The following is a 22,417-nucleotide window of genomic DNA, read 5'->3' as shown; positions in this document are numbered from 1 at the left end:
GATCGGCTGTAAATGTCATACTTTGCCAATCTGCTCAACAGTGACTCTGCAAAAGACATTTACTCTCCCCATCGCACACAGTATATATGAATAGAAAAGGCCAGTTTTGATGTAGTACTGTAAATAACTGACATCAAATAAAGTTATTTTTAAAAAAACACACCGGCGTTGCAGGACAGATGACACGCCTGAGCTAGACAATACATAATGCCTGGATCAGACTACAAGGCAAATTTGCTTTTTGCTGATTGTGGGGCATCAGACTACTGCAGTAAAACCTTACATTCCGATTCCACTACATTCAGTTTCTTTAAGATCATTGGGCTTTATCTTGTCAACTCAAATGTGATTGGATACATGTTACACACAACGACAACAATTCTGATTGTTGTTATAAGATTAAAAATGGAGGTGGTCTGTTGATGGTCACTGCTGCCTAGGAGACTACTTTCATTCAAGGACTGGTTGAGGTATGTTCAAGTACTTTTAATTCCATACGGCTCGCAAGCAGACAACAAGACATTGTGTAGCCTAGCAAGCTAGTGCTACCACTAATGGTTGCGTGTTAATATCCTGGCATTATGTCGAATCATGCTCTAACGTTTCGGTGTGGGTGAAGAATTAAAATTAATACAAATAATTTTGTTCCAGTAATGTCAGATTCTATTATTGCTCACATTTTAATGTTGCTTTGACCTGACAGATTAGAAAACATGACCTTACTGTGCTTTCCAAGGAACATATTTTACAATTTAAAACTGAAGGCACACCAAACAAAAATGTCACAAAAATGATTAAAATAATTACTGTGTACTTACTGCCAACTAGTAGAAGACCATGAATTTGTTCTGTCTGTCGCTATGCCTCACTGGCATTAAAAAAAATGAACATTTTTATTGAGCGTATCGAGCACTGGACAGAAAGAGAGTGCACCATGGCTGTGACGTTAACTGAGGAATAGAAACAAGTCTCTCGAATCTGGAAGACCCTATTTTCGGCACACTAATAGCTTTTTTTTTTTTTGGTAAGCCGTTTATCTTTGGCAAGAGATTTGCCAATCACTGTACTTCTCTGCAGTTTATGAACACCATTAACCTTTTATGAGGAGTGTACTCCAACAACGTGCCATGACCAAACACACCGGCATGGTAAAATTATATAAAATGTGAAAATTTCAAACATTTTCAAACTTTTTTTTTAGCTTTATTTACAATAACTTTGTGGTGTACTCTGTGTTTCGGGGCATGGAAATAAACCTAAAAAAAAAAATTTTGTGCTGTACACTAAGGGAGCAACTGACCTTTAAAAAAAAGAGCATTAATAAGAACTCTCAGAATACCGTCCATCCAGAATGAATAGAATAAGTTCCTTCTTTCAAGTGCAATCCAAGCAGTGGAGAAATAAAACCTAACTTTTTTTTTGCTAAATGCTTTTTCAAAGTGGCAGCCAATAATAGGAATCGGGAATTGCTAGTCATGCCAACCTTACCTTGCTGTTGGAAGTGGGGTGAAAACGATAGGTTAATATGTGTGTTGGTAAAAGTTGAAAACAACACGCAAATTCTCGCGTGTGTACTGAAGGTTAAACAATACGATTTTTGTTTCAGTCACGGGTGCAAGGCTGTTTCTTCCACGCGCAGACTCTTCCTTTTCCGCAGGGTAAACAGAACATGAGGAATCCTCAAAGTAAAGGAGTTTAGAAACACATCTAAATTGATTTCACTAGGAAAACCAACGAGACTCGCGCAACGGCCATTTGACTAATTCAGTTTCGATTTCACTTCTCTTACGAACATTAACTTTCGTTTGTGTCATGTGTCCGGAAGAGAAACGAGCAACGGCTGACTGAGGCTGCAGGGTTGCTAACAGGAAAAAACAACCTCAATTGCCTTTATACATGCACAATGTTTGAGTTTGCGTTGTAGTGACATTTGGGTCGAACGTGAAGGCACATAAAAAACACTATTGACAGCAAAATCACACGCTAGTGTCAATCACAAAATCGATTCAAACGAAAACCTCACCCAAAGCACCGAAACACACACATTAGTATCAATCCAATTTGAATGACAGTCCATACTTTTTAAACATAAATATGCAAAACTCTTCCAGTTTCTCGATGGATATTTTACACGTGCATGTTTTACTTCGCTATTGTAGCATCTGTTCAATAAGTACAAGCTTGATAAACAACTTGGGCTTGAACTCTGTGTATGTTTGACACGTTAACAGCTATCGATAGATACACCAACATAAGATTAATCAGAAGTGCTAACATTTGTTTTTTTTTTTAGTTTGTTTAGGGTCCACTTTGTGATAAGTGAGACAAGAGGGAGAAAACCCGTCCTGGTTACCAAAGCAGGGTTGTCTATCACCGTTTGGACCGCAGACGCACACGTTTAAAAGTGTTTAAAAGTTTCTTTTGTTTGAAGAGAAAATAAATTCAAAAGTCCGAAGCGGTGATGGTTCCCTTTCAAGCTAACGGTAGCTAACCCTCTTAGCTCGTGTAACTACACTGCGCCAATTGCAACAAACCGCCTGACGCGCACGCCATTCATTGGCCTCATTACTCCGTCTTTCTTCCAACAAAATAATGTAATAACACCGAAGAATAGCACCACTCACCTCGACCCACCGTGGGTAATCACCGTTGACTTTGGCAAAAAGCGTATTGCGGAGATGGAAACAATCTCCACCACGAAAAAAAAAGGAATCGAGACGCAATCACCGTGCGACGACAGGAACGACCAGTGCCGCTTGAAGATGGCGTCACAACTAAAGGTTACTTTAAAAATAATTAAACACAAATACACATTTGACAGAAAATTTCACATTCGGGGGGGGGGGTATGAGCAAAATGAAAAATCAATATCAATAACAACTTTTTTTGTGTGTCCCGCGAAAATAAATCATGTGCATCTATTTCTGCGATTCTTCCTCTAATCTGTACCAAAATTTCAAATGATCAAAAATAAGAAATAATATTCAACTATTCCAAGCACCGTTTGTTACTTAGCCCTCCCCAACTTTTTTTTCAAACAGCAATCGAACAACTTATGCACTGTTCTGTGCAGAACGCAGAATTAGCAGCCAGCCAAACACTGTTCAAGGGCCAGGAGATGAGCGTTCCATAGCTGCTTTATTGAACCATTGAAGCAGAGTGAAAAGCCAACGATTTCTGAAGGCTAGCAAACGCGAAATGATAGACAACACGACGTTGAACTTCATGTGCGTTCGGTTGTTGCTTTGTACACAAAGGAAGTTGGATCTTTTCTGTGAATGTACTAGGCACGAACGAATGAGTGCTGCCATCCAGAGGTCAGATCCGGAATGACACTAAAGCATTAAATTAACAAGGCTGTGTCCAAATGTAACTGATTAACAACGACAATGATAATAAAATATGCAAAACAGAAGAATACCGCATGACATCTTGCAGGGCAGAACACTCCTTGCCTGACATTGTGCAAATGTCACTCTATTTACATTGTCATTTTCTAATGATCCTCTGTTCTCTTTGGGAAGAAGTAGGATGACCTCCGACACAGGTCTGAGGAATGTCTTGACAATATCCTGAGAGGTTCTAACCCTAACCCTCTATCTTCCTAACCTTCCCATCACTGCTTGGGAAGGTTGGGGTGACCAGTCCCATCGGCCACTCGTTACGAGGGAGCTGGTTATCCTTCAGAAGCACGATGTCTCCTGTCTGCAGGTTTCGATGTGCTTTAAGCCATTTGCGCCTCGGTTAAAGATTGCTGAGAAACTTTTCCCTCCAGCGGGCCCAAAACTCATTAGCAAGTGCTTCCACTTGTTTCCACTGAGACTTGAAGAGATCTTTTCCTGTGAAGTCAGCTGGTGGAGCTGATAGACCCTGCTCTTGATGACAGTTTTGGAAAGTTGTCTAGCCGTTGGAAGAGGGCATTCTCTATGACCTCTGGGGCAGCGTAACACTATCCGAGTCTAGTCCAAGTCATCTGTAGAGCAGCACGAGGGTTGGAGGGATAAACAGCCCAAATTCTTCTGGCATGGTCCGTTGATTCTTTGCCGAGCCATTTTACTAGCAGATAAAGCTCTTCACTGGCTGTTAGATCTAGGCTGTGAATGGCATGAAGGAAGGTGGACTCCCATGCGCAGAAGTTTTCCGGTTGTTCGCCAAAATTGGTAAGCCCAGTGGTTACTAGCTCTCTCCGGGCTACATATTTGGCAAATTCAATCATGTTGCTAGTATGACTCTGATACGGATGCTGTGAGCTCTGGTCAGGAGGATGGTCTGAATGAAGTGACTGTCTGACTGAGGAAGATATTTGCTCCTTGGTAGAATGCTATTGGATTGATAGTCTTACCCGAGGCTGGGGAACAGGCTGCTCTGTTGCTGCTGGGTGGTAGCTTTCATGTGTCAGTCCATATGTTGTAAGCGGAATAGCCTGATCACTGTTCTGTGAATGGCTCCACTCTGGGATGTCAAATTTTGTTGGTGATGGCTGTGACGTAAAATTTAATGTGACATGAGCTGGGGTGAAACATTCAGTTTGTTGTGCACACACAATGACTTGTTCAACCATTTATATGGTTTCACGCTCATAATGGCCCTCTGGGAGAAACCATAACTACAATATGGATTTTTGACATTCAGAAAACAAATGCTAATTCAATACATACATACTGTACATACATACAAGCTGTACATGGAGACGTAAATACATACAGTACACAAACCTGCTTGGAAATACATATTAATGCTTCTTTTCTAACAATTTGTAGTAAATTCATTTAATGTAATTTTTTTCAACAATAGCGCGGTAGTTGTTTGCATTTGTTTACTGTAGAAATGTACAACTGGAGTATTAGCCTACCATCATTTTAGTTCTACAAAATGATAGTATATGTATATGTATACGCATGTAATGTCTACACTCCTATAAAATGCAACCGCCCCAATAACCTTTTTTTTTTATGAATAGTCAAATTTCTCTGGCAGTTTCAACCAAAACTGAGCGCGATAACTGAATTCCCTGATATGTACAGGATTGTATTGCTAATGAAATGTCTTTTTTTTTCCCACTTACCATAATATCCAGTAGGTGTCACCATTATACTACTGTGAACTGTTCTGGTTTATTTCAAGTTACTGCACTGCATGGTATGGTGCCAGTGATTTTGTGACCTAATATATTTTTGTTTTTCCATAGAACGCTGTACTTTACAGCCCCTCAAATAGGAGAAAAGGCTCATGGGCCAATACGACTGTTACAACTGAATCAAAGACCCTCTACAAAAAGTACCAATAAGAATCAAGTGTGCGTCTAGGTCGGTGCAAGGCATACCACAGGTAAAAGACAGCCTTTTCACTCATCCCACTTGTTCTTGTATCCATGCATCTCTCATCAGCACCCTCTCTCTCCCCCTTCTTCCCCCTCACCCCATCTCCTGCTCCTTCGCTCGCTCTGTGGCTGTTCATTTCACACTCAACCTCTTCTCACATCTGGATCCATCCATCATCTTCCGTGCAAACAAGAGGGGAATGCACGCAATATGTTGCAGGCTGCGGCACTTTGGCTTTTGACACTTGCCACTCGGCTGCCCGGTGAGTGACTTTGACAGGACTGGGCTCTAACAAGTGTCTGTTTTATTTTATGTGTGTGTGTGTGTGTGTGTGTGTGTGTTCGCATGTGTGTATGAAACCATGCATGTTTGTGCCACTGAAGAATCTGCCTTGTAATGATCAGTGTCCTGCACGAGATGTATTCCCCGCATTATTGCTGAGCAACCCATGATGAGAGTATTGATGGCACCACACCGCATTAAAGAGGCAGCAATTACAGGATCGTTGAGTGGTAATACTTCAAATGGCTCGAGTCTTTGGACTCTATCAATATAATCGGGGTCATACACATACAAACATATTTATATTACAGCACATAGAGTACACACCCTAGTACTCAACAGCTTATTGTGCTGGTAAATGCTGCACGACATGATATTGTATGTATATTATCTGCACATTAAATGCTCATGCATGACACACAGATCATGTAGAGAATCTATAAACCCTGTTCAACTGCCTTTTTTGTGTGTGAAATTAAAGAAATGAGACCAAGATAAAACCTTTTCAAAACCTTTTCAGAATCTGAATCAGCTTTATTGGCTAAGTCACACATGGGATTTGTCTCCACTATCAACGTGACCCGCACAACTCTGAAAATTAAAAATGGAATCCTTTTGAGAGGGAAAGCAAAAATAAACAAAAGCCTTTGACACAGCTGAATCAAACCTTTTAAATGGTTGCAGTTATGTGCTGAATCCAATTTAACATGAGTTCTGTTGGGATTTGTTAATTCTAAACGCAGCCACATCCCAGTTAGAGGATTGGACATTCTGCACACTTGTGCAGAATGTCTCATTGTCTCATTTTCCAAGAGATAAAAATACAATACCTAAAGGAAAAAAATATAGTGGCTTTTATGAAGATGAATAAGAAAATGAACATAGATGATATATATTTAAAAAGCACTAGGACCACAAAATAAACTGTAAAGTGTGTATTTGATGGTCTACAGTTGTCTTTACACCATAGATTAACAAACTTCAAACTTTAGAAAACCGCAATGTTATACATATGACACTTACCATTATTTTGTTGTTTTCAATCCATAGAATTAAAAATAATGACAATTTTTACTACCACGTTCATTAATTTAGTTGTACTATGGGGAATTTCTGTGTCCAGGATTGCCTAATTAAGAACGGTGCCTTTATTAGCAATAAACTGCTTCATTTATACTTTTTTTTTTTCAAAGTTCTGTGTAGTTAAGAGGGGTGTGTCCATTCTGTTAGGGGGTGTAAGGGTGAAAAAAGTCTGAGAGAGGCTGCAGATGACTATCTTAATGTTGTTCTTGAGGGGGGAAGAAAAAGCCTACACTGGCACTGGGAGAACATGCAAAGGCCACACAGGCGAGGTTGGACTTGAACCCGGGACCTCAGAACGATGACGTATATGTTGATGTGTGTGTGAACGGTTGTTTGTCTATATATGCTTTGTGATTGCTGCGATTGGCAGGCGACCGGTTCAGGGTGTACCCCATCTCTTGTCTGAAGATAGCTCCCATAGGCTCCAGCATGCCCATGACCCCAGTGAGGATAAGCGCCTCAAAAAATGAATGGATGGATTATGATGGACTATTATTCATTTATTATTATTATTATCCATCCATCCATCCATCCATCCATTTTCTTCACCGCTTATCCTCAGGAGGATCGCAGGGAGTGCCGGAGCCTATCCCAGCTGTCAACGGGCAGGAGGCGGGGTACAACCTGAACTGGTTGCCAGCCAATCGCAGGGCACATTGAGACAAGCACTCACAATCACACCTAGGGGCAATTTAGTGTCCAATTAATGTTGCATGTTTTTGGGATGTGGGAGGAAATTGGAGTGGCCGGAGAAAACCCACGCAGGCTAGGGGAGAACATGCAAACTCCACACAGACCGAGCCGGGATCGAACCCAGGTCCTCAGAACTGTGAGGCCAACGCTTTACCAGCTGTTCCATCATACCACCTTATTATTATTATTATTAATATTATTCAATCCCGGCCCCGCCTATATGGAGTGTGCATGTTCTCCCCGTACCTGCGTGGGGTTTCCCCAGGCACTCCGTTTTCCTCCCACATCACAAAAACAGGCAACATTAATGGACACTCTAAATTGCCCCTAGGTGTGATTGTGAGTGCAGCTGTTTTTTTTTTTCTATGTGCCCTGCGATTGGCTGGCAACCAGTTCAGGGTGTACCCTGCCTCCTGCACGTTGACAGCCGGAATAGGTTCCAGCACTCCCGCGACCCTTATAAGCGGCCAAGAAAATGGATATATAGATATTATTATGGATTATTCATTTATTTAACATAATCTTCAAATGTCCTGATTTAACTTTCCTTTTGAAAAATCTTGTGTCCCTTGAAAAGTTTGCACACTTCTTTTATAGACAAAAGTATAAAGAAATACTTTATAGTACATGACTCAATAAGGAGTTGAACTTTATCTTTCTATTTTAATATTTCATCAGACATTCTGGATGATTGTACTATACTGGCAACTGCGTAAACAGTGAGAGGAAGGCCGTTATCTGTTCAAAGGTCAAAGCTTGGATGAGATTGATGTGGAAGAACTTGTGATGAACCATGATCTCAGGCCCTTTCAGAAGAGGAGGTTTATGTCCTGCAGGTGCAGGCACCAGCGAGGCCACCACTTTTATCCAAATGTGAAGTGTGCCGTGGCTCATAAATGATCATTGTGTCCACATCAGTGTTATTGGCCTCATGACAAATCACAGAATCAAAGCCACATCATCTGGAGAGAAAACTTATATTCCAGTGAAAGCTGTGTGTGTCCAGGTTGTCTCCCCATTTCACAGCCTCACTCTTCCCGTATGGAATGAAGCCGACATTTTTACAACAGCAGGAAATGATACTGTGTCTACTGGTGATCAATCAGGCTTTGTAATTGATTAGAAGTAGTGAGGTCTATTACTCTTTTGCTTTCTTCTGACACAGCGTTCTCTTGTTTGTGATTCTTCTCTCATGGATCTTTTCCCCCCTATAATCAATACTTTCTGAATTCTCCATCTCTACACCCCCCCACCCCCCACACTCCCCACCCCCTCTGCTAACCGACAAAGAGACAACGCAGGGTCCCCATCAACGCTTTCTGCTCAGGGAGCTACTGAGAGATTACAACCCCATGGAGAGGCCAGTGGCCAATGACTCCCAGACCCTCACCGTCCAGTTCTCCATCATTCTCATGCAGATCATGGATGTGGTAGGCAAATCGACACAACAAGCGCACCACAAATGAGATCCAAATGAATACTACACTTTAAAAACAATTGTCTCCAGGAGAAACAAAAAGGAATCTGATATACACATTTATTTTTTGTCAGTGTCAATTAGGCCCTCTGTAAACTGAAAGATGTGTCTTAATAGGACTAAACTGAACTGTGCGGGGTTCAGCAACTTGTTTTCATGAGAAGCTGACCGTCACCCACTAGTTTTGCTGCAATTAAAATTCGAATCAGAAATGAACAGCATCACGAGGTCACATACGTAATAGCCAATTAAAAAATGCAACATCAAACAACGAAAATTGCACTTCCAGATAAAGTCAACCTTCCAGTCACCAGCAAAGCGTTGCAATACAGTATTTAGAATAACAATATTAATACGTTTCACCTTTGGTTCAAAACTAAAGGGTGGAGAGGCTCTGTAATCGAAATACAAGTGTGCACTCAATGAACATAGCAATCATTGCTAAGGACCTCTCAAATATCCACACTCACTCCTTTATTTTTAGCACATATTCTCGCTTTATTTAATGATAGTAGAGCTATGGCGGGCTGGTTTTTTTTCCAGTTCAATTTAAAAAAATAATAATAACAATAATACAGTGCAGCAAGGTATATGTGGTACCTCAAAAGATTTTTTTTTCTGATAAGAGCACCTAAAATCACAGTTCTTCCGTTACAGTGAGTTGGGATATATGAGAGGGTGTAAGGGTGTGAGTCAACGACTTAATTTTTCTCGATGGGTCAATTCAGTCTGGTCCGCCATGTCGCTCGGTGTGCGGCTGGCCTTAACTCGTCGGTTTAAAATGTCTTTTTTGGACTGAAAATGGATTAAACTGATGCCTGATGTCAAAAATGTACATACTGTATTCTTTGTTCCCTCACCTATGCAAATCCTAACATTTAAAAAAAATGAAAAAATCATTTTAAAAATTACAAATGAAAATCTCAGTGATGCCCTGAGATATGAATTTTTCAAGATATGAGTCCGTAATTATTTGCTTTGACTTGAGACCGCAAACTCGAGACTGTATGTGACTCAAGTCACTTCACAACAATCGTCAGTTTGGCAGATATAATTTGTAAATATTCTTCCAAAAAAAAGTTTTAAGATGGCAACTTAAATATAGAACAAAGAGAATGACACATTGTCTATTAAAGCTACCAAATAACCTCCGGTACATGAATGATATAGAAAGCTAAATCGGCACACTCACAATTACATATCGACTGTATCTGGCTTTGTTGCTCCACTTGAAGCAACAGATTTTTGAACACAAACACGGGTGCAATAAACAGACCGTTTTACAATACTCACAGGAATGTAGTCTTTATCTTCTGAAAATAGAGAGTAGCTGAATAGAGACAGTTGCTGAGCCTCCAGGACAGTATATCTGTAGGACTGTCTTATCCTGCTCCATATACTGCTCACAGTATTTCCAATATGATTCAAGGTGCTTAAGTCCCTTTAAGTTTTTCCCATCAGTTTGCAACTTGCTATATATGTTTACACTCACTCGAATTTAAGTCATCAATAACCAGCGACATTACCAAGGTTGAAGTTGTTTTTTTTTTAATAAAGGAGAAAGTTAGCAACTTTGCTGATTAAATTGCTTGTTTTGTCATTTACTTTCACATCATTCAAGGATGAAAAGAACCAGATCCTCACCACAAATGTCAGGCTGCAGATGGTGAGTTATTAATTAATAATCTGTTATTGAATTCGATCTATAAATAGACACTCACACAGTAACAAAACAGATAGGAGAAATAGGTAGAGGACAAATGCAGAATTGAATACATGAATACAGATACCCACACATGAGTGCTGTATATTTTATGTTTATTATGCTGGTATGAAAACGAGATGAATAATTAATCAAATGTATGTTTGTGTCTCCCAGCAGTGGTATGATCATTACCTGCAGTGGAATCAGTCAGAGTATCCTGGAGTTAAAAACCTTCGCTTCACTGCAGATCAAGTATGGACACCTGACATATTGCTTTACAATAGGTGTGTGACACACACACACACACACACACACTCACGCACACGTACATCCACAGACACACACAGCTAAAAGCACATTACTAAGACACATTCGCTTTCTCTCACACAGACATACAACCATACACACTAGATTCTATGTGAGATGAATATCAATAATGACAATGTTTTGTTTTTTTACGACATCTGTGATTGAAACAGGATCTACGGTTCTGAAGACAAAGTTGCCTCCCCACACGGGCAGGCATCAGCCCCATTTATTGTATAACATGAAATCATTGATTTGGGGAAACTCTTGAGCAAGAGTGTCGTTCATCTGAAATGGGGAAAACAAATCGCTTGGCCTTTAAAATTAAATCTCGCTGGTACAGTGGTGTCTTGAGATACGAGTGAGCTGATTTTTTAGTTTTTTGACATACGATCTATCGTTGGGCCAGTTTTTAGACTTGATTCGAGAGTAAAAACTCAAGATAGGAACCCTGTGCGGGGGGGAATGAACTCATGTCATGAAAAGCAGCAGTACTGTACATAGTGGACAAGTCTTCAAAAAGAGGCTACAAGATGTTTACTGTAACTTATGGTTAAGTTTACTGTCAAACTAAAGTCATAGTGGTGTCAAAAAATATTGAACCTCTTTTCAAATACTAAATTTTTGCATAGTTAACCACTTAATATTATGTTAAATCATCAAACCTAAATATCTAACAAAGATAACCAGAACAAATAAAATGTATTTTTGACTGTAAATGGTGATTTTTTTTTTTTATTTTTTTACTGAGGTGAAAAGTGTATTCAAAGCTACCTGGCCCTGTGTGAAAAAGAAATGAAGCTCTTAACCCAATAACTGGTCGGGCCATCATCTGTAGCAATAACAGAAATTAAACATAACACAACATAACATAACATAACATAACACATTAAACATCACTGGTAATGCCTTTTTCAGATCTCTATGGAGATATTTTTGCCCTCTCTTCCTTGCAGAATTGTTTTTATTCAACAACAATAGAGAGTTGTGAAGCACAAACGGCCTTTTTTAATTTCATGCCACAGCATTTCAGTCAAATTCAAGTCTAGACTTTGACGACGACGCTCCAAAACCTGCATTGGGTTTTGGAAGTTGACTTGCTGCTGTGTTTTGGATGGTTCTCCTGCTGCAGAACCCACGTGTGCTTCATTTTGAGGTCACAAACTGATGGCAAAACATTCTCCTTCAGGATTTTGTATTAAAGAGCAGAATTCATGGTTTCATCAATCACAGAAAGTTGTCCAGGTCCTGAAGCAACTAATCAGTACCAGGCAACACCACCAACACAATATTTCATGGCTGGTATACAGTAATGTTCTTTTTCTGAAATGCTGTTATTACATTTACACCAGCTTTAACGAAACACACATCTTCCAAAAAGTTATCTTTTGTTGTCTGTCCATTGCATATTCTTACAAATATCTTGGGAATCATTCTTTTTTTTTTTTTTTTAAATACACATAAAGACAATCAGCAATGTTTTGGTGTCGCTCCCCAACCAAGCGCATCAAATCAATGGAACAGATACTTCCTTGATGAAATTGCTGTCAGACAGGAGCACGAGGTGTTTGTCAGGTCAGTGGTCAGGATTCATTTACGGTCTCAAGTTTTTGCACCCTTTTCCTGGGCATGTTCATAATAGGTGCGACAAAACTGTAAAATGATTTGATCAACATACCACAAGATGTCCCCAATACATGACTGTGGAGACAGATTGAATGTATATCCTTTTAGTGTGAGGAAGACAAACACATACGTTCACTCATCACTGTTACGTTTACGGCAGTGCTCATGACAAGTTTGACGCCACCTTTAAGACCAACGTGCTGGTAAACTCCAGTGGCTTCTGTGAGTATCTGGCTCCAGGTGAGTTGCTATTTTTTACCATCACCTACTCCAAGAATTCTCTTTTTTAATGCCTTTAGAATAATGATATTTCTCTTTTCTTTCTAAGGAATATTTATTAGCACCTGTAACCTGGACGTGCGATGGTTTCCCTTTGACATACAGCGATGTGAGCTAAAGTTTGGTTCCTGGACATTTGATGGCTGGCTGCTGGACATCCAGATGAAAGAGGCAGATGTGTCGGGATATTTGCCTAATGGAGAATGGGACCTACTGGGTGAGCCTGACTGGCTGACTAATGGTGGGGGGCTTGAGAATGGAACCATATGAGATAACAGTGTACATAATGAAGCTAGCATGTCTCAATCTGAGTAGATATAGTGATGTACAGTGTACATTGTTGTTGTACATTGGATGAAATACTGTTGGAATGCTCCTCATTATTTAAAAGCATGGCTAAATCATAGCGTAGGCATCCCTGTTTCTGTCCGTGTGTGTGTCTCTGTGTGTGTGTGAACATGCGGGCGTGCAAGCGTACATGCATGTGTGCATGGGCATTTATACAACGTATATTCATACCACAGAGGTAGGCAAGTCTAGCCCACATTTTTTCTCTCTAATTTAGTTACTTTATTATTGCAGGTTTACAACTTATACAGGAGGTTGTCAGTTTTGGTTCAATTCCTGAAGTAGCCCCGCAAATAAAAAGAAAGCACCAGGATAAAAGTGCTGTAAAAGCACCATTGTTTATCACTTACCTATCTCAGCTGAGTAACATGCCGATCCGGTTTCCAGAATTCAGGATTTACTTGGTTGTACTGTAGATAGATTTGTCAAGAAGATATTCTTTTAGAGCTTATGCACATGATGTCACCATTTTCACAGCACCATATTGCCGGTCAAACATAGCTGCTCGACGTTGTGGAGACATTTAACCGGAGGAGAATATTTACAATGCCCAAGAGCTGTTGTGCTGTAGGTTGTAACAACAGACGAGACAGATATTCAAAGAGATCCTTCCATAGCATACCAGCTGAAAAGAGCAGAAAAGATCGATCGATTTCAGCAATTAAACATGATGGATGGTGTCCAACCAAATACACACGCCTGTGTAGCGATCACTTCATTTCAGGTAGGAATTATTCTTAATCTCAAATTACCAAGAAGTATTAATAATGCCAAATTGACTCATTTGAGAACAATGCGTATTTAAAAAAAAAAAAAAACCGCCTGTCGCATAGAGGTTTATGGAAGTTAACGTGTGGCAGCAATACGCTTCCGTTACGGAGGAGACCACTCCCTGTCTTTTTTTCCCCAATCATAGTTAATGAATCCAAGTTTGTGTAAAACCACGGGTCATTTATTTAGGTATTGGTATTCGTATTGAATACCAACTGTAAAGACCAAAAAAGATCGATGAATTTCAGCAATTGAACATGATGGATGGTGCCCAACCAAATACACACGCCTGTGTAGCGATCATTTCATTTCAGATAGGAAGTATTCTTCTCAATGTCAAATTACCAAGAAGTATTTATAATTCCAACTTGACTCATTATCAACAATGCGTATGTAAAAAAAGAAAATAAACCGTCTGTCGCAGAGAGGTTTACGGAGATTAATGCGTGGCCGCAATACGGAGACGACGACTCCCTGTCCTCTTTTTTTCCAATTATAGTTAATGAATCCAGGGGTCATTTATTTAAATATTGGTATTTGTATTAAAAAATCCAAGTGGGTCCATCACTATGTGTGATTTATTCCAGTGTGAGAACAGATCAAGCAACGAAGTGTTTGTATGTGTCCAGACCTTTATACGCTTTCGAACTCTTGTGTGAAAATCTCGGAGACTTACTCACCAGATCCATGTGTAGAGCCAGTTGTCCAAGACAGGCGGAAGCAAATTAACAGTCCAATTTCTTATTGCCGAAAACATCAATTTTGGCATTAAATATGGGTCCTCTATGCCAAGTGTCTCTATTTTTTCCACGTTTCGTTTATTATCACCTTCTAAATGTTTAATGGTATCAGACAAAACTCTGGATGTCGTGCTATAAGACGTATTTTCGTTTCATCTCAACGGAATTAACATGCAACAATGCTTTGTTTGACTGGCAATATGGCGAGTCACGTGACTTTTATGACGTAGGTGCACGAGCTCTATATGCCAACAAGATGGATAATTTTTTAGTCATCCAAACAAGGTACAATATAAGAGGGTAAAGTCCCTTATCATGGATCAAGATCTTAAAGAAGTTTTTGAAATGTTCCGAGCAACTGATAAGTCTTGATGGGCTTTCATAGAGAATTATCGAAGTCAGATCTCAAGTGTTCTTCATTTTATTTTGTTCAAACATATCACGATCAATGGTCATCTTTGTCTTTTGGGGTCCAAAACACATTGTCTGGGTCATCAGCAATAATTTCTCGTGGGTGCATGGTGGCCAATAAATAGCACCCAAGCCAACCATCAGTCTTGTTATCTTTTTGACCAAACAAGCTCAGACATTGAGGATGTTTCGCTAAGCTTAGCAAAGCATATTACATATCTGATTAAATTTAGAAAATAAAACATTTGCATTTAAAGAAATCGATCCATCCATTCTCAATAATGCTTATCCTGCTCAGGGTTATGGGTCACAGGAGCTGAACCCAGCTGACTTTGGGAAAAAGGTGGACTACACCCTGAACTAAAGTAGGTGCCAAGCCACCGTAGAGGGCACATATAGACATGGACAACCATTTGGATTCACATTATTACTGAGCGGGGACTGAACCCACACTCCCTGTGCCAAAGTCTGGAAAATGTACCGTTAAACTATCAGTGACAAAAAGAAAGTCATGAAATAAAACATCCATCCATCCATTTTCCAAGGTGCTTATCCACACAAGGGTCACGGGAGTGCTGGAGCCTATCCCAGGTATCTTCGGGTACACCCTGAACTGGTTGCCAGTTGCAATCGCGGGCCACATGTAAACAAACAATCACCCACACTCACATTCACACAAGGCCAATAGATACTTTTCACGTGACATCATGAGTCACATGGCTTTTGTTTACGACGCCTACTGGATGGCAAAACTACAATAAACACGAGTTTTTTTTAGTGATCTTTTTGTGAATATTGGCTTGCTTATTAGCGTCTTACGGCCTTTTCATCATGGTATTTCATTGTGTGGGTTTTGGTTGTAAGAACAGACAGAAAAAGGGGTCTGACACTTCAGGCATTGTTTACCTTTTGCTAGGCATTCGGCTAATTTACTGTGGTATCCTCTACACCTTTTACATATCTTTACGGAGGTCTTTGGGCTATCAATATGCTTACTAGCACCCGCAGTGAAACTTTGCTGTCCATGTTTGCAGTGTATAACATGAACCTCGTGGCTCTCATTAGCCATAGCCTTTAGCTGCACTTTTGCTAACTCTTGGGAGCGGGCTATGCCGATTCATTTTTTCGAACATGAGCACAAGCTGTGTAACTTTTCGCGCACACTCGGTGAGTTGGTAGCGAAAAGTATGCAGTCTGACCATCAGATCGCTGTTTGTGTAATTACAGTCTTTGAGCAACAGCATGAGCCCTGGCACAAAGTGCTCACATGAGTCCCAGTTACCTTGCGCCTTCTCGTGAAACTTATATCTAGCAAATATGGGGTTTGTTTTCGGAGTGAGGTAATCAGAGAATTTTTCCTAATAAGGTTTTAGCAACTTATCTACGTCACTGGTTAATGTCCACATATTGCCGACATCCTGTCCTTTATCTCCGATCCACAGTAGGAGTAACTGCACTTTTCCTCCAGTTCTGAAGACCGTGGTCCAAATCCCAGCCCTGTCTGTGCGAAGTTTGCATGTTCTCCCCATGCCTGCGTGGCTTTTCTCTGGGCACTCTGGTTTTGTCACACATCCTAAAAATATGTATTAATCTGATACTGTAAAATGCCCTTACAGTAGGTGTGATTGTGAGTGTGAATGTTTGTTTGTTTTTATGTGCCCTGCGACTGGGTAGCAACCAGTTCAGGGTGTACCCGCCTCTTTCCCGAAGATAGCTGGGATAGGCTCCGGAACTCCCACAACCCTTGTGAGGATAAGCAGCTCCGATAATGGATGGATGAATGGATATCTAGAAACCATGAGCCGTCATTTCCACCTTCTTGACAATTAACAACCATTTACACGCGTGTTCACACCTACAGACAATCTAAAGTCTTTATTGAACCTAACATGCATGTTTTAGGATTGAAGGGATGAAATGGGAGTGCCCAAAGAAAATCAAATCAAGCACAAGTTGAACATGCAAACGCCATGCAGGAAGCCCACATTTTAAAAATTTGAACCTTAGATTGGTGAAGGAGACATTATCACCACAACTTCCCTATGCTTCTTCTTTTCCTTTCGGCTTGTCCCGTTATGGTTCGCCACAGGGTGTCATCTATTTCCATCTTAGACTATCTCCTGCATCTTCCTCTCTAACCCAACTGCCCTCATGTCTTCCCTCACAACATCCATCAACCTTTTCTTCTGTCATCGTCTCACTCTTTTGCCTGGCAGCTCCATCCTCAGCACCCTTCTCCCAATATAGTCCCTCTCACGCCTCTGGACATGTCCAAACCATTAAAGTCTGCTCTCTCGAACCTTGTCTACAAAACATCCAACTTTGGCTGTCCCTCTAATTAGCCCATTGCTAATCCTATCCAACCTTCTCACTCCGAGCAAGAACCTCAACATCTTCATTTGTGCCACCTCCAGTTCCTGTTGTTTCTTGAGTGCCACCGTCTCTAACCCTCCATCATGGCTGGCCTCACCACTGGTTTATAAACTTCATCCTAGCAGAGACTCTTGCGTCACATAACACACCAGACACCTTCCGCCAGCTGTTCCAACCTGCTTGGAACCGTTTCTTCACTTCCTTACCACACTCACCATTGCTCTAGATTGTTGACCCTATTTGAAGTTGTCCACCCATTGTATCTCTTCTCCCTGTAGCCTCACTCTTCCCCCTCCACCCCTCTCATTCACGCACATATATTCTGTTTTACTTCAGCTAATCTTCATTCCTCTCCTTTCCAGTACAAGCCTCCATCTTCTTGTTGTTTTTGAATTGTTCCTCCACCTGCTCCCTACTTTCACTGCATACCAGAATATCGTCTACGAACATCATGGTCCAAGGGGATTCAACTTCAACTTCACCACGCTAATGAATATAAAATGATCTAAGGAAAAGGAGTAAATATGGTGATAATGGAACATTACTTCTTGCGCTGCTGGTGTTAGTGAATGCCATTTGTCAACTTGAAATGTCATAATTTTGATAAATACATACCTGTAAATTATAAGTAACAACTATCACATGGATAAATGAATGGCAGTAACTGAGCGTGCCTTGTTGTGCCACGTGACCACATATTCTTGGGTTGCTGCGCAAACTACTTGATTCCTTGCTATTCATAACCTCAACAACCTGTATTGCTTTTAGTGGAGTCCTATCTCGGTCTTTGACCCGGTTGTGTGTCCCTCAGAGGTGCCTGGTGGTCGCAATGAGGTTTTTTACGAGTGTTGCACAGAGCCCTACCCTGATGTGACCTTTGTGGTCACACTGCGGCGACGGACTCTTTACTACGCTTTCACTCTCCTTATCCCCTGCGTGCTCCTCTCGTCCATGACGGTGCTGGTCTTCCTGGTCCCGGCCAACTCTGGGGAGAAGATCAGCTTGGGTGAGAAAACATGTATGAGAAAGCAGGCTTGGGTTACATGTTGAAAACAGACTCGTCTTTCTGCATATTCAACACTCTTGTGGTTTTCCTACAGTCTCGCTCTGTCAACATGATGGGGAAAAATTTCTGTCTAGCTCTGGTGAGACTGTAGGGAGAATTGCGATGGAACTGAGAGGGAGAGAAAGAACAGACGGGGAAAGATGAGAGGATAAAAAAGAAGGAGCTTTGTCAGAAAGTACAAATCAAGTACAGAATACTAAGTACAATAAAGTTGTGCCTCCAAGGTCAACTGTAAGTCATGACTTTAAAAACTGAATTTCCCAACAATTTGTTGACCCAAGGCAAAAATAAACTCAACATAACATACCACACATTACATTAGCAGGAGGTCGACAGGGCTAGCACGGCCTTCTCTGCTGGCCTGAACACAAGCGCTATCAGAAACATTGCCATATATTTGCATCCTGAATTCTATTCTATTTTTTTTTTTTACCAAGAATTGTATGAGTTTATTCCAAACAGCCCATTGTGTTGGTTTCATAGCATTTTCTCTGGGCTATGCAGTTTCCAGTGTTTTGTTTTGTTTTGTTTTTTCTCCAATCACATATCAGCCTCTATATGTTTCCTTGTAAATCTCCAATGCCAGTAAGGATAATAATGTAGCCTAATCTGTATTAATAATGTTATTGTTTTTTTAATGAATGTGAATGAATGAATCTGTCTGAATTTTCCAATCCTCTGATTGGTTGGTCGTAGCAATAGAAAAACATGTCTGTAGTAATCACAACACACTAATGCATTTAATAATTAGCATCTAGAGAGTATGATATATTTCATTGCATTTTTTTCCAGGTACTCATCTATACTAAATGACTCTTCCATGCTGATTATATTATCTCATTCTCCCAGGCATTACAGTTCTACTTTCTCTGACAGTCTTTATGTTGATGGTGGCTGAGATCATGCCCGCCACTTCAGATTCTATCCCGCTCATTGGTCAGTTCCTTAATTTCTTTGCACAGTGTGACTGTCGTTTTAATGTTTTATTGGGCAATTTGACCATGTTGACATCATACGCATTGTTTGTCTCAGGTCAGTATTTCGCCAGCACCATGGTGATTGTCGGGATGTCCGTAGTAGCTACAGTCATCGTCCTTCAGTTTCATCACCACAACCCCAAGAATGGACAAATACCACATTGGGTGAGTATGATCATTCAAGTTGCTACCTCTGCCAAGTAAGACAGCATGAAAGTGATAGCTACTGTTTGTGTTTGTTACTTATCCAGATTAAGCAATAAATACAGTATCAATGATGTTTGTGAAACATTCATGGGTAAGTCACACATAGAGTGAGATCCCACTAAATTTTAAAGCACATCAAAATAAACATGTGTACTGAGTAATTGGTGGCGGGCTAATTGTGTAAGTATCAACACTCTCCCCCATCAGTGCAAATGGTATGGTCTTCTGTGCACCTTGTGTTGATCCCACCACCACCACCACAAATGTTCTAAATTGAGCAAACGGTGACTTTAACAACAGAATCCATTACAGTTTTTTTCACTTGTGGTTCCTTAGCTTTTGTTATCTTCATTATGGTTGTGGCTGAGCTGGAGTCTGTCCTAACTGACGTTGAGCAAGAGGCGTGGCACAGAACTACCAATGACGACTGGTCAACAGAGGGCACTCAGACGCTGCCCCACCGCTCAACTGGGCCACTTGAACAGGCCCAAAAATTAAACAATCAAAATGGCTTGCAATGATTACATTAAGGGAAAAAATGAACTTGAAATGCAAAAGTACATGCACATGCAGTGTAATTTCCAATAACAGCACCGGCTAATCTGAGCTCCTCCCTTACATATATAAAGCTGGTCGCTCAGTCAAGATACTGTATATTACTTTAAAATACTTGCTGGACTTTGGCAGCATCTCAAGGATAGGTGCCACAGAAAAAAGAAATACAATGAATCCATTCAAGCCCCCATAAAAACCCAGCAGTATTGAATGAATGAATGAATGAATGAATGAATGAATGAATGATGAATGAATGAATGAATGAATGAATGAATGAATGAATGAATGAATGAATGAATGCCATTTATTGTCGACATCCAAAATGTACAATGAAATTAGAAGCCTCTCCTGCTTCAGTGCATACATAAAAGCAAAATATATAAAAGTAAATAAAAACAGAAAAAATACACGTGTAAAATGGAATTCATAAGAAGTATTGTTCAAGAATGAGTCACTGACGGTACACACCTGACTTTGGTGCAGGCAGCCTAGGATCGATTCTTGCTCAGTGATGGTGTCGATATCTGCCCTGCGACCAAGTGCCGACCAGTTCAGGTTGTAGTCCGCCTTCCGCCCGAAGCCAGCTGGGATAGGCTCCAGCTTTGAGGATAAGTGGCTTGGATGATGGATGGATATTGTTCAAGATATCAGTGCGCCTTTGCATTAATAGTAATGAAAAAAACACAGACCAGCTTTTGCTCTCTACATCACTTGCAAACAGAAAATGTGAGCACAAAGATGACAGTAGTTAAGGTAGCTAAGGCTTTGTTCTTCTTCTGTGGAGTCTGTTGGCAGTGTGCAAGCAATCTTGTCGGACCTTCACAGCAACAGACTTATAATGTCCTTCCACTCCAAAGAAACCAATGTGAACTGATGGTGGCCAGAGGTTCTGACGTGAGCTACTGCCATCTAGTGGTGGGAGTCTGTAGTCTCTTACTTCAAAATTTAGTCCTATCTCAAGACCAAAAAATTCTTTAATGAAGTGATGCAATGCCAGTTTCTGATATGGGTGGGTGTTATCCTGTGGGGGGCAGCACTCCTCCATTTACGATAAGCCAGAGGTGCGCAATGCACATACATTTTGAACTGCTGAATTTTAATTAAATTAAGTTAAAGGGTTAGGGTTGATTTTATACGGAGGTTTTATATAGTGCACAATAACCTGGACATTGCTATATCCAGAGGCAAATCTCTGCAAAACCAACTCACACACACTGGTGACAATTTGGAGGTGCGCCATTCGGTTTAGGACCGACTGAAGTAATGAGTTGTATCTTTGAAAACTTGTATGTCAAGGTACTCATATTGAGAAGTGCTACAGTGTATGACATGCACATATAAAGGATGACTGGTGCGACACATTGCAGTCTAAAACTAAGCTGTTGTTGTCTGACAGGTGAACCTGGTTTTGCTGCAGTGGGTTCCTTGGTTCCTACGGATGAAACGCCCAGGTGAGGGAGTGGAACATGATCTTCACCACAGCCAGGCAGACACTCAGAGCAAGACCTTGTCCTCTCCCGCCACCACAGCTGCCCAGATGACCTCTATCCTTCCCCAGAGTCTCATCACCCTCAGAGCCAGCCTGGCTCAGCTCCACCACTCACCACCCCACGGGTGCATCTCTCAAGCCATTATCCTCCCGCATCCCATTAACAGAGAACCCACCCCCAATCATCATCCTCAACAAAACGGTCATCTGCCTTACATGGGGTTCCAGGCCTTTCCACCCACAGCAGAACTGGAAGTTGAAAGTAATAGTCAGATGAGGGGCTTCTATGGAGCAGCAGGTGAAGAAGAAGAGGTATCAGATGGAGGGGGAGATATGCTGGGTCATCAGCACCTTTCATATGGCAAATTGCAGGAAACGAAAGTGTCCCTCAACCATGAGTGCACGACTAGACGAGAATGTAGGCCGAGCTCAGGAAGGGCAGCCCCCTCAAACACCCATAGTGGCATCACTGGAAGCAGGGCAGTGGACAATCAACTCCAGGCTCTTCTCACAGAAGTGCAATTTTTGGTGGAACGGGTTCGCGAGCAGGACCGGGAGTTCAATGTAGCCGAGCAGTGGCAGTTCGCCGCAGCTGTCATTGACCGCCTGTGTCTGGTCGGATTCAGCGTCTTCAACATCATCTGTACTATCGCCATTCTCATGGCTGCACCCAACTTTGGCGAGGCTTTAGCCAAAGACTTCTTCTGA

General features: G+C 41.0%; 2 protein-coding genes across 4 annotated transcripts in view; one reads left to right on the top strand and one right to left on the bottom strand.

Moving 5' to 3' along the window:
- Positions 1 to 2,812, bottom strand: part of adar (adenosine deaminase RNA specific) — a 19,338-nt gene extending 16,526 nt beyond the window's left edge. For 2 of the 3 annotated variants that reach the window (XM_061820118.1, XM_061820120.1), the window contains exon 1: positions 2,625 to 2,812. The gene's annotated coding sequence lies outside the window, so the exon portion shown is untranslated. Of the gene's footprint in view, positions 1 to 1,488; positions 1,761 to 2,624 lie in introns of those variants that run through there. The other variant, XM_061820119.1, reaches the window with a different exon arrangement.
- On the top strand, positions 2,706 to 22,417 carry LOC133500883 (neuronal acetylcholine receptor subunit alpha-7-like). The gene is made up of 12 exons (XM_061820121.1): positions 2,706 to 2,780; positions 5,189 to 5,328; positions 5,515 to 5,583; positions 8,670 to 8,809; positions 10,478 to 10,522; positions 10,736 to 10,845; positions 12,654 to 12,733; positions 12,822 to 12,989; positions 18,227 to 18,421; positions 19,331 to 19,417; positions 19,514 to 19,623; positions 21,617 to 22,417. Exons 3-12 carry the CDS (start codon positions 5,532 to 5,534, stop codon positions 22,415 to 22,417), a joined length of 1,788 nt encoding a protein of 595 aa, XP_061676105.1. The 5' UTR covers positions 2,706 to 2,780; positions 5,189 to 5,328; positions 5,515 to 5,531.

Source organism: Syngnathoides biaculeatus, chromosome 5, assembly GCF_019802595.1.
Source record: "Syngnathoides biaculeatus isolate LvHL_M chromosome 5, ASM1980259v1, whole genome shotgun sequence".
Classification (NCBI taxonomy): domain Eukaryota; kingdom Metazoa; phylum Chordata; class Actinopteri; order Syngnathiformes; family Syngnathidae; genus Syngnathoides; species Syngnathoides biaculeatus.
The sequence above is the reverse complement of the archived record's forward strand: the minus strand, read 5'-3'. Positions and strand labels throughout refer to the sequence as shown.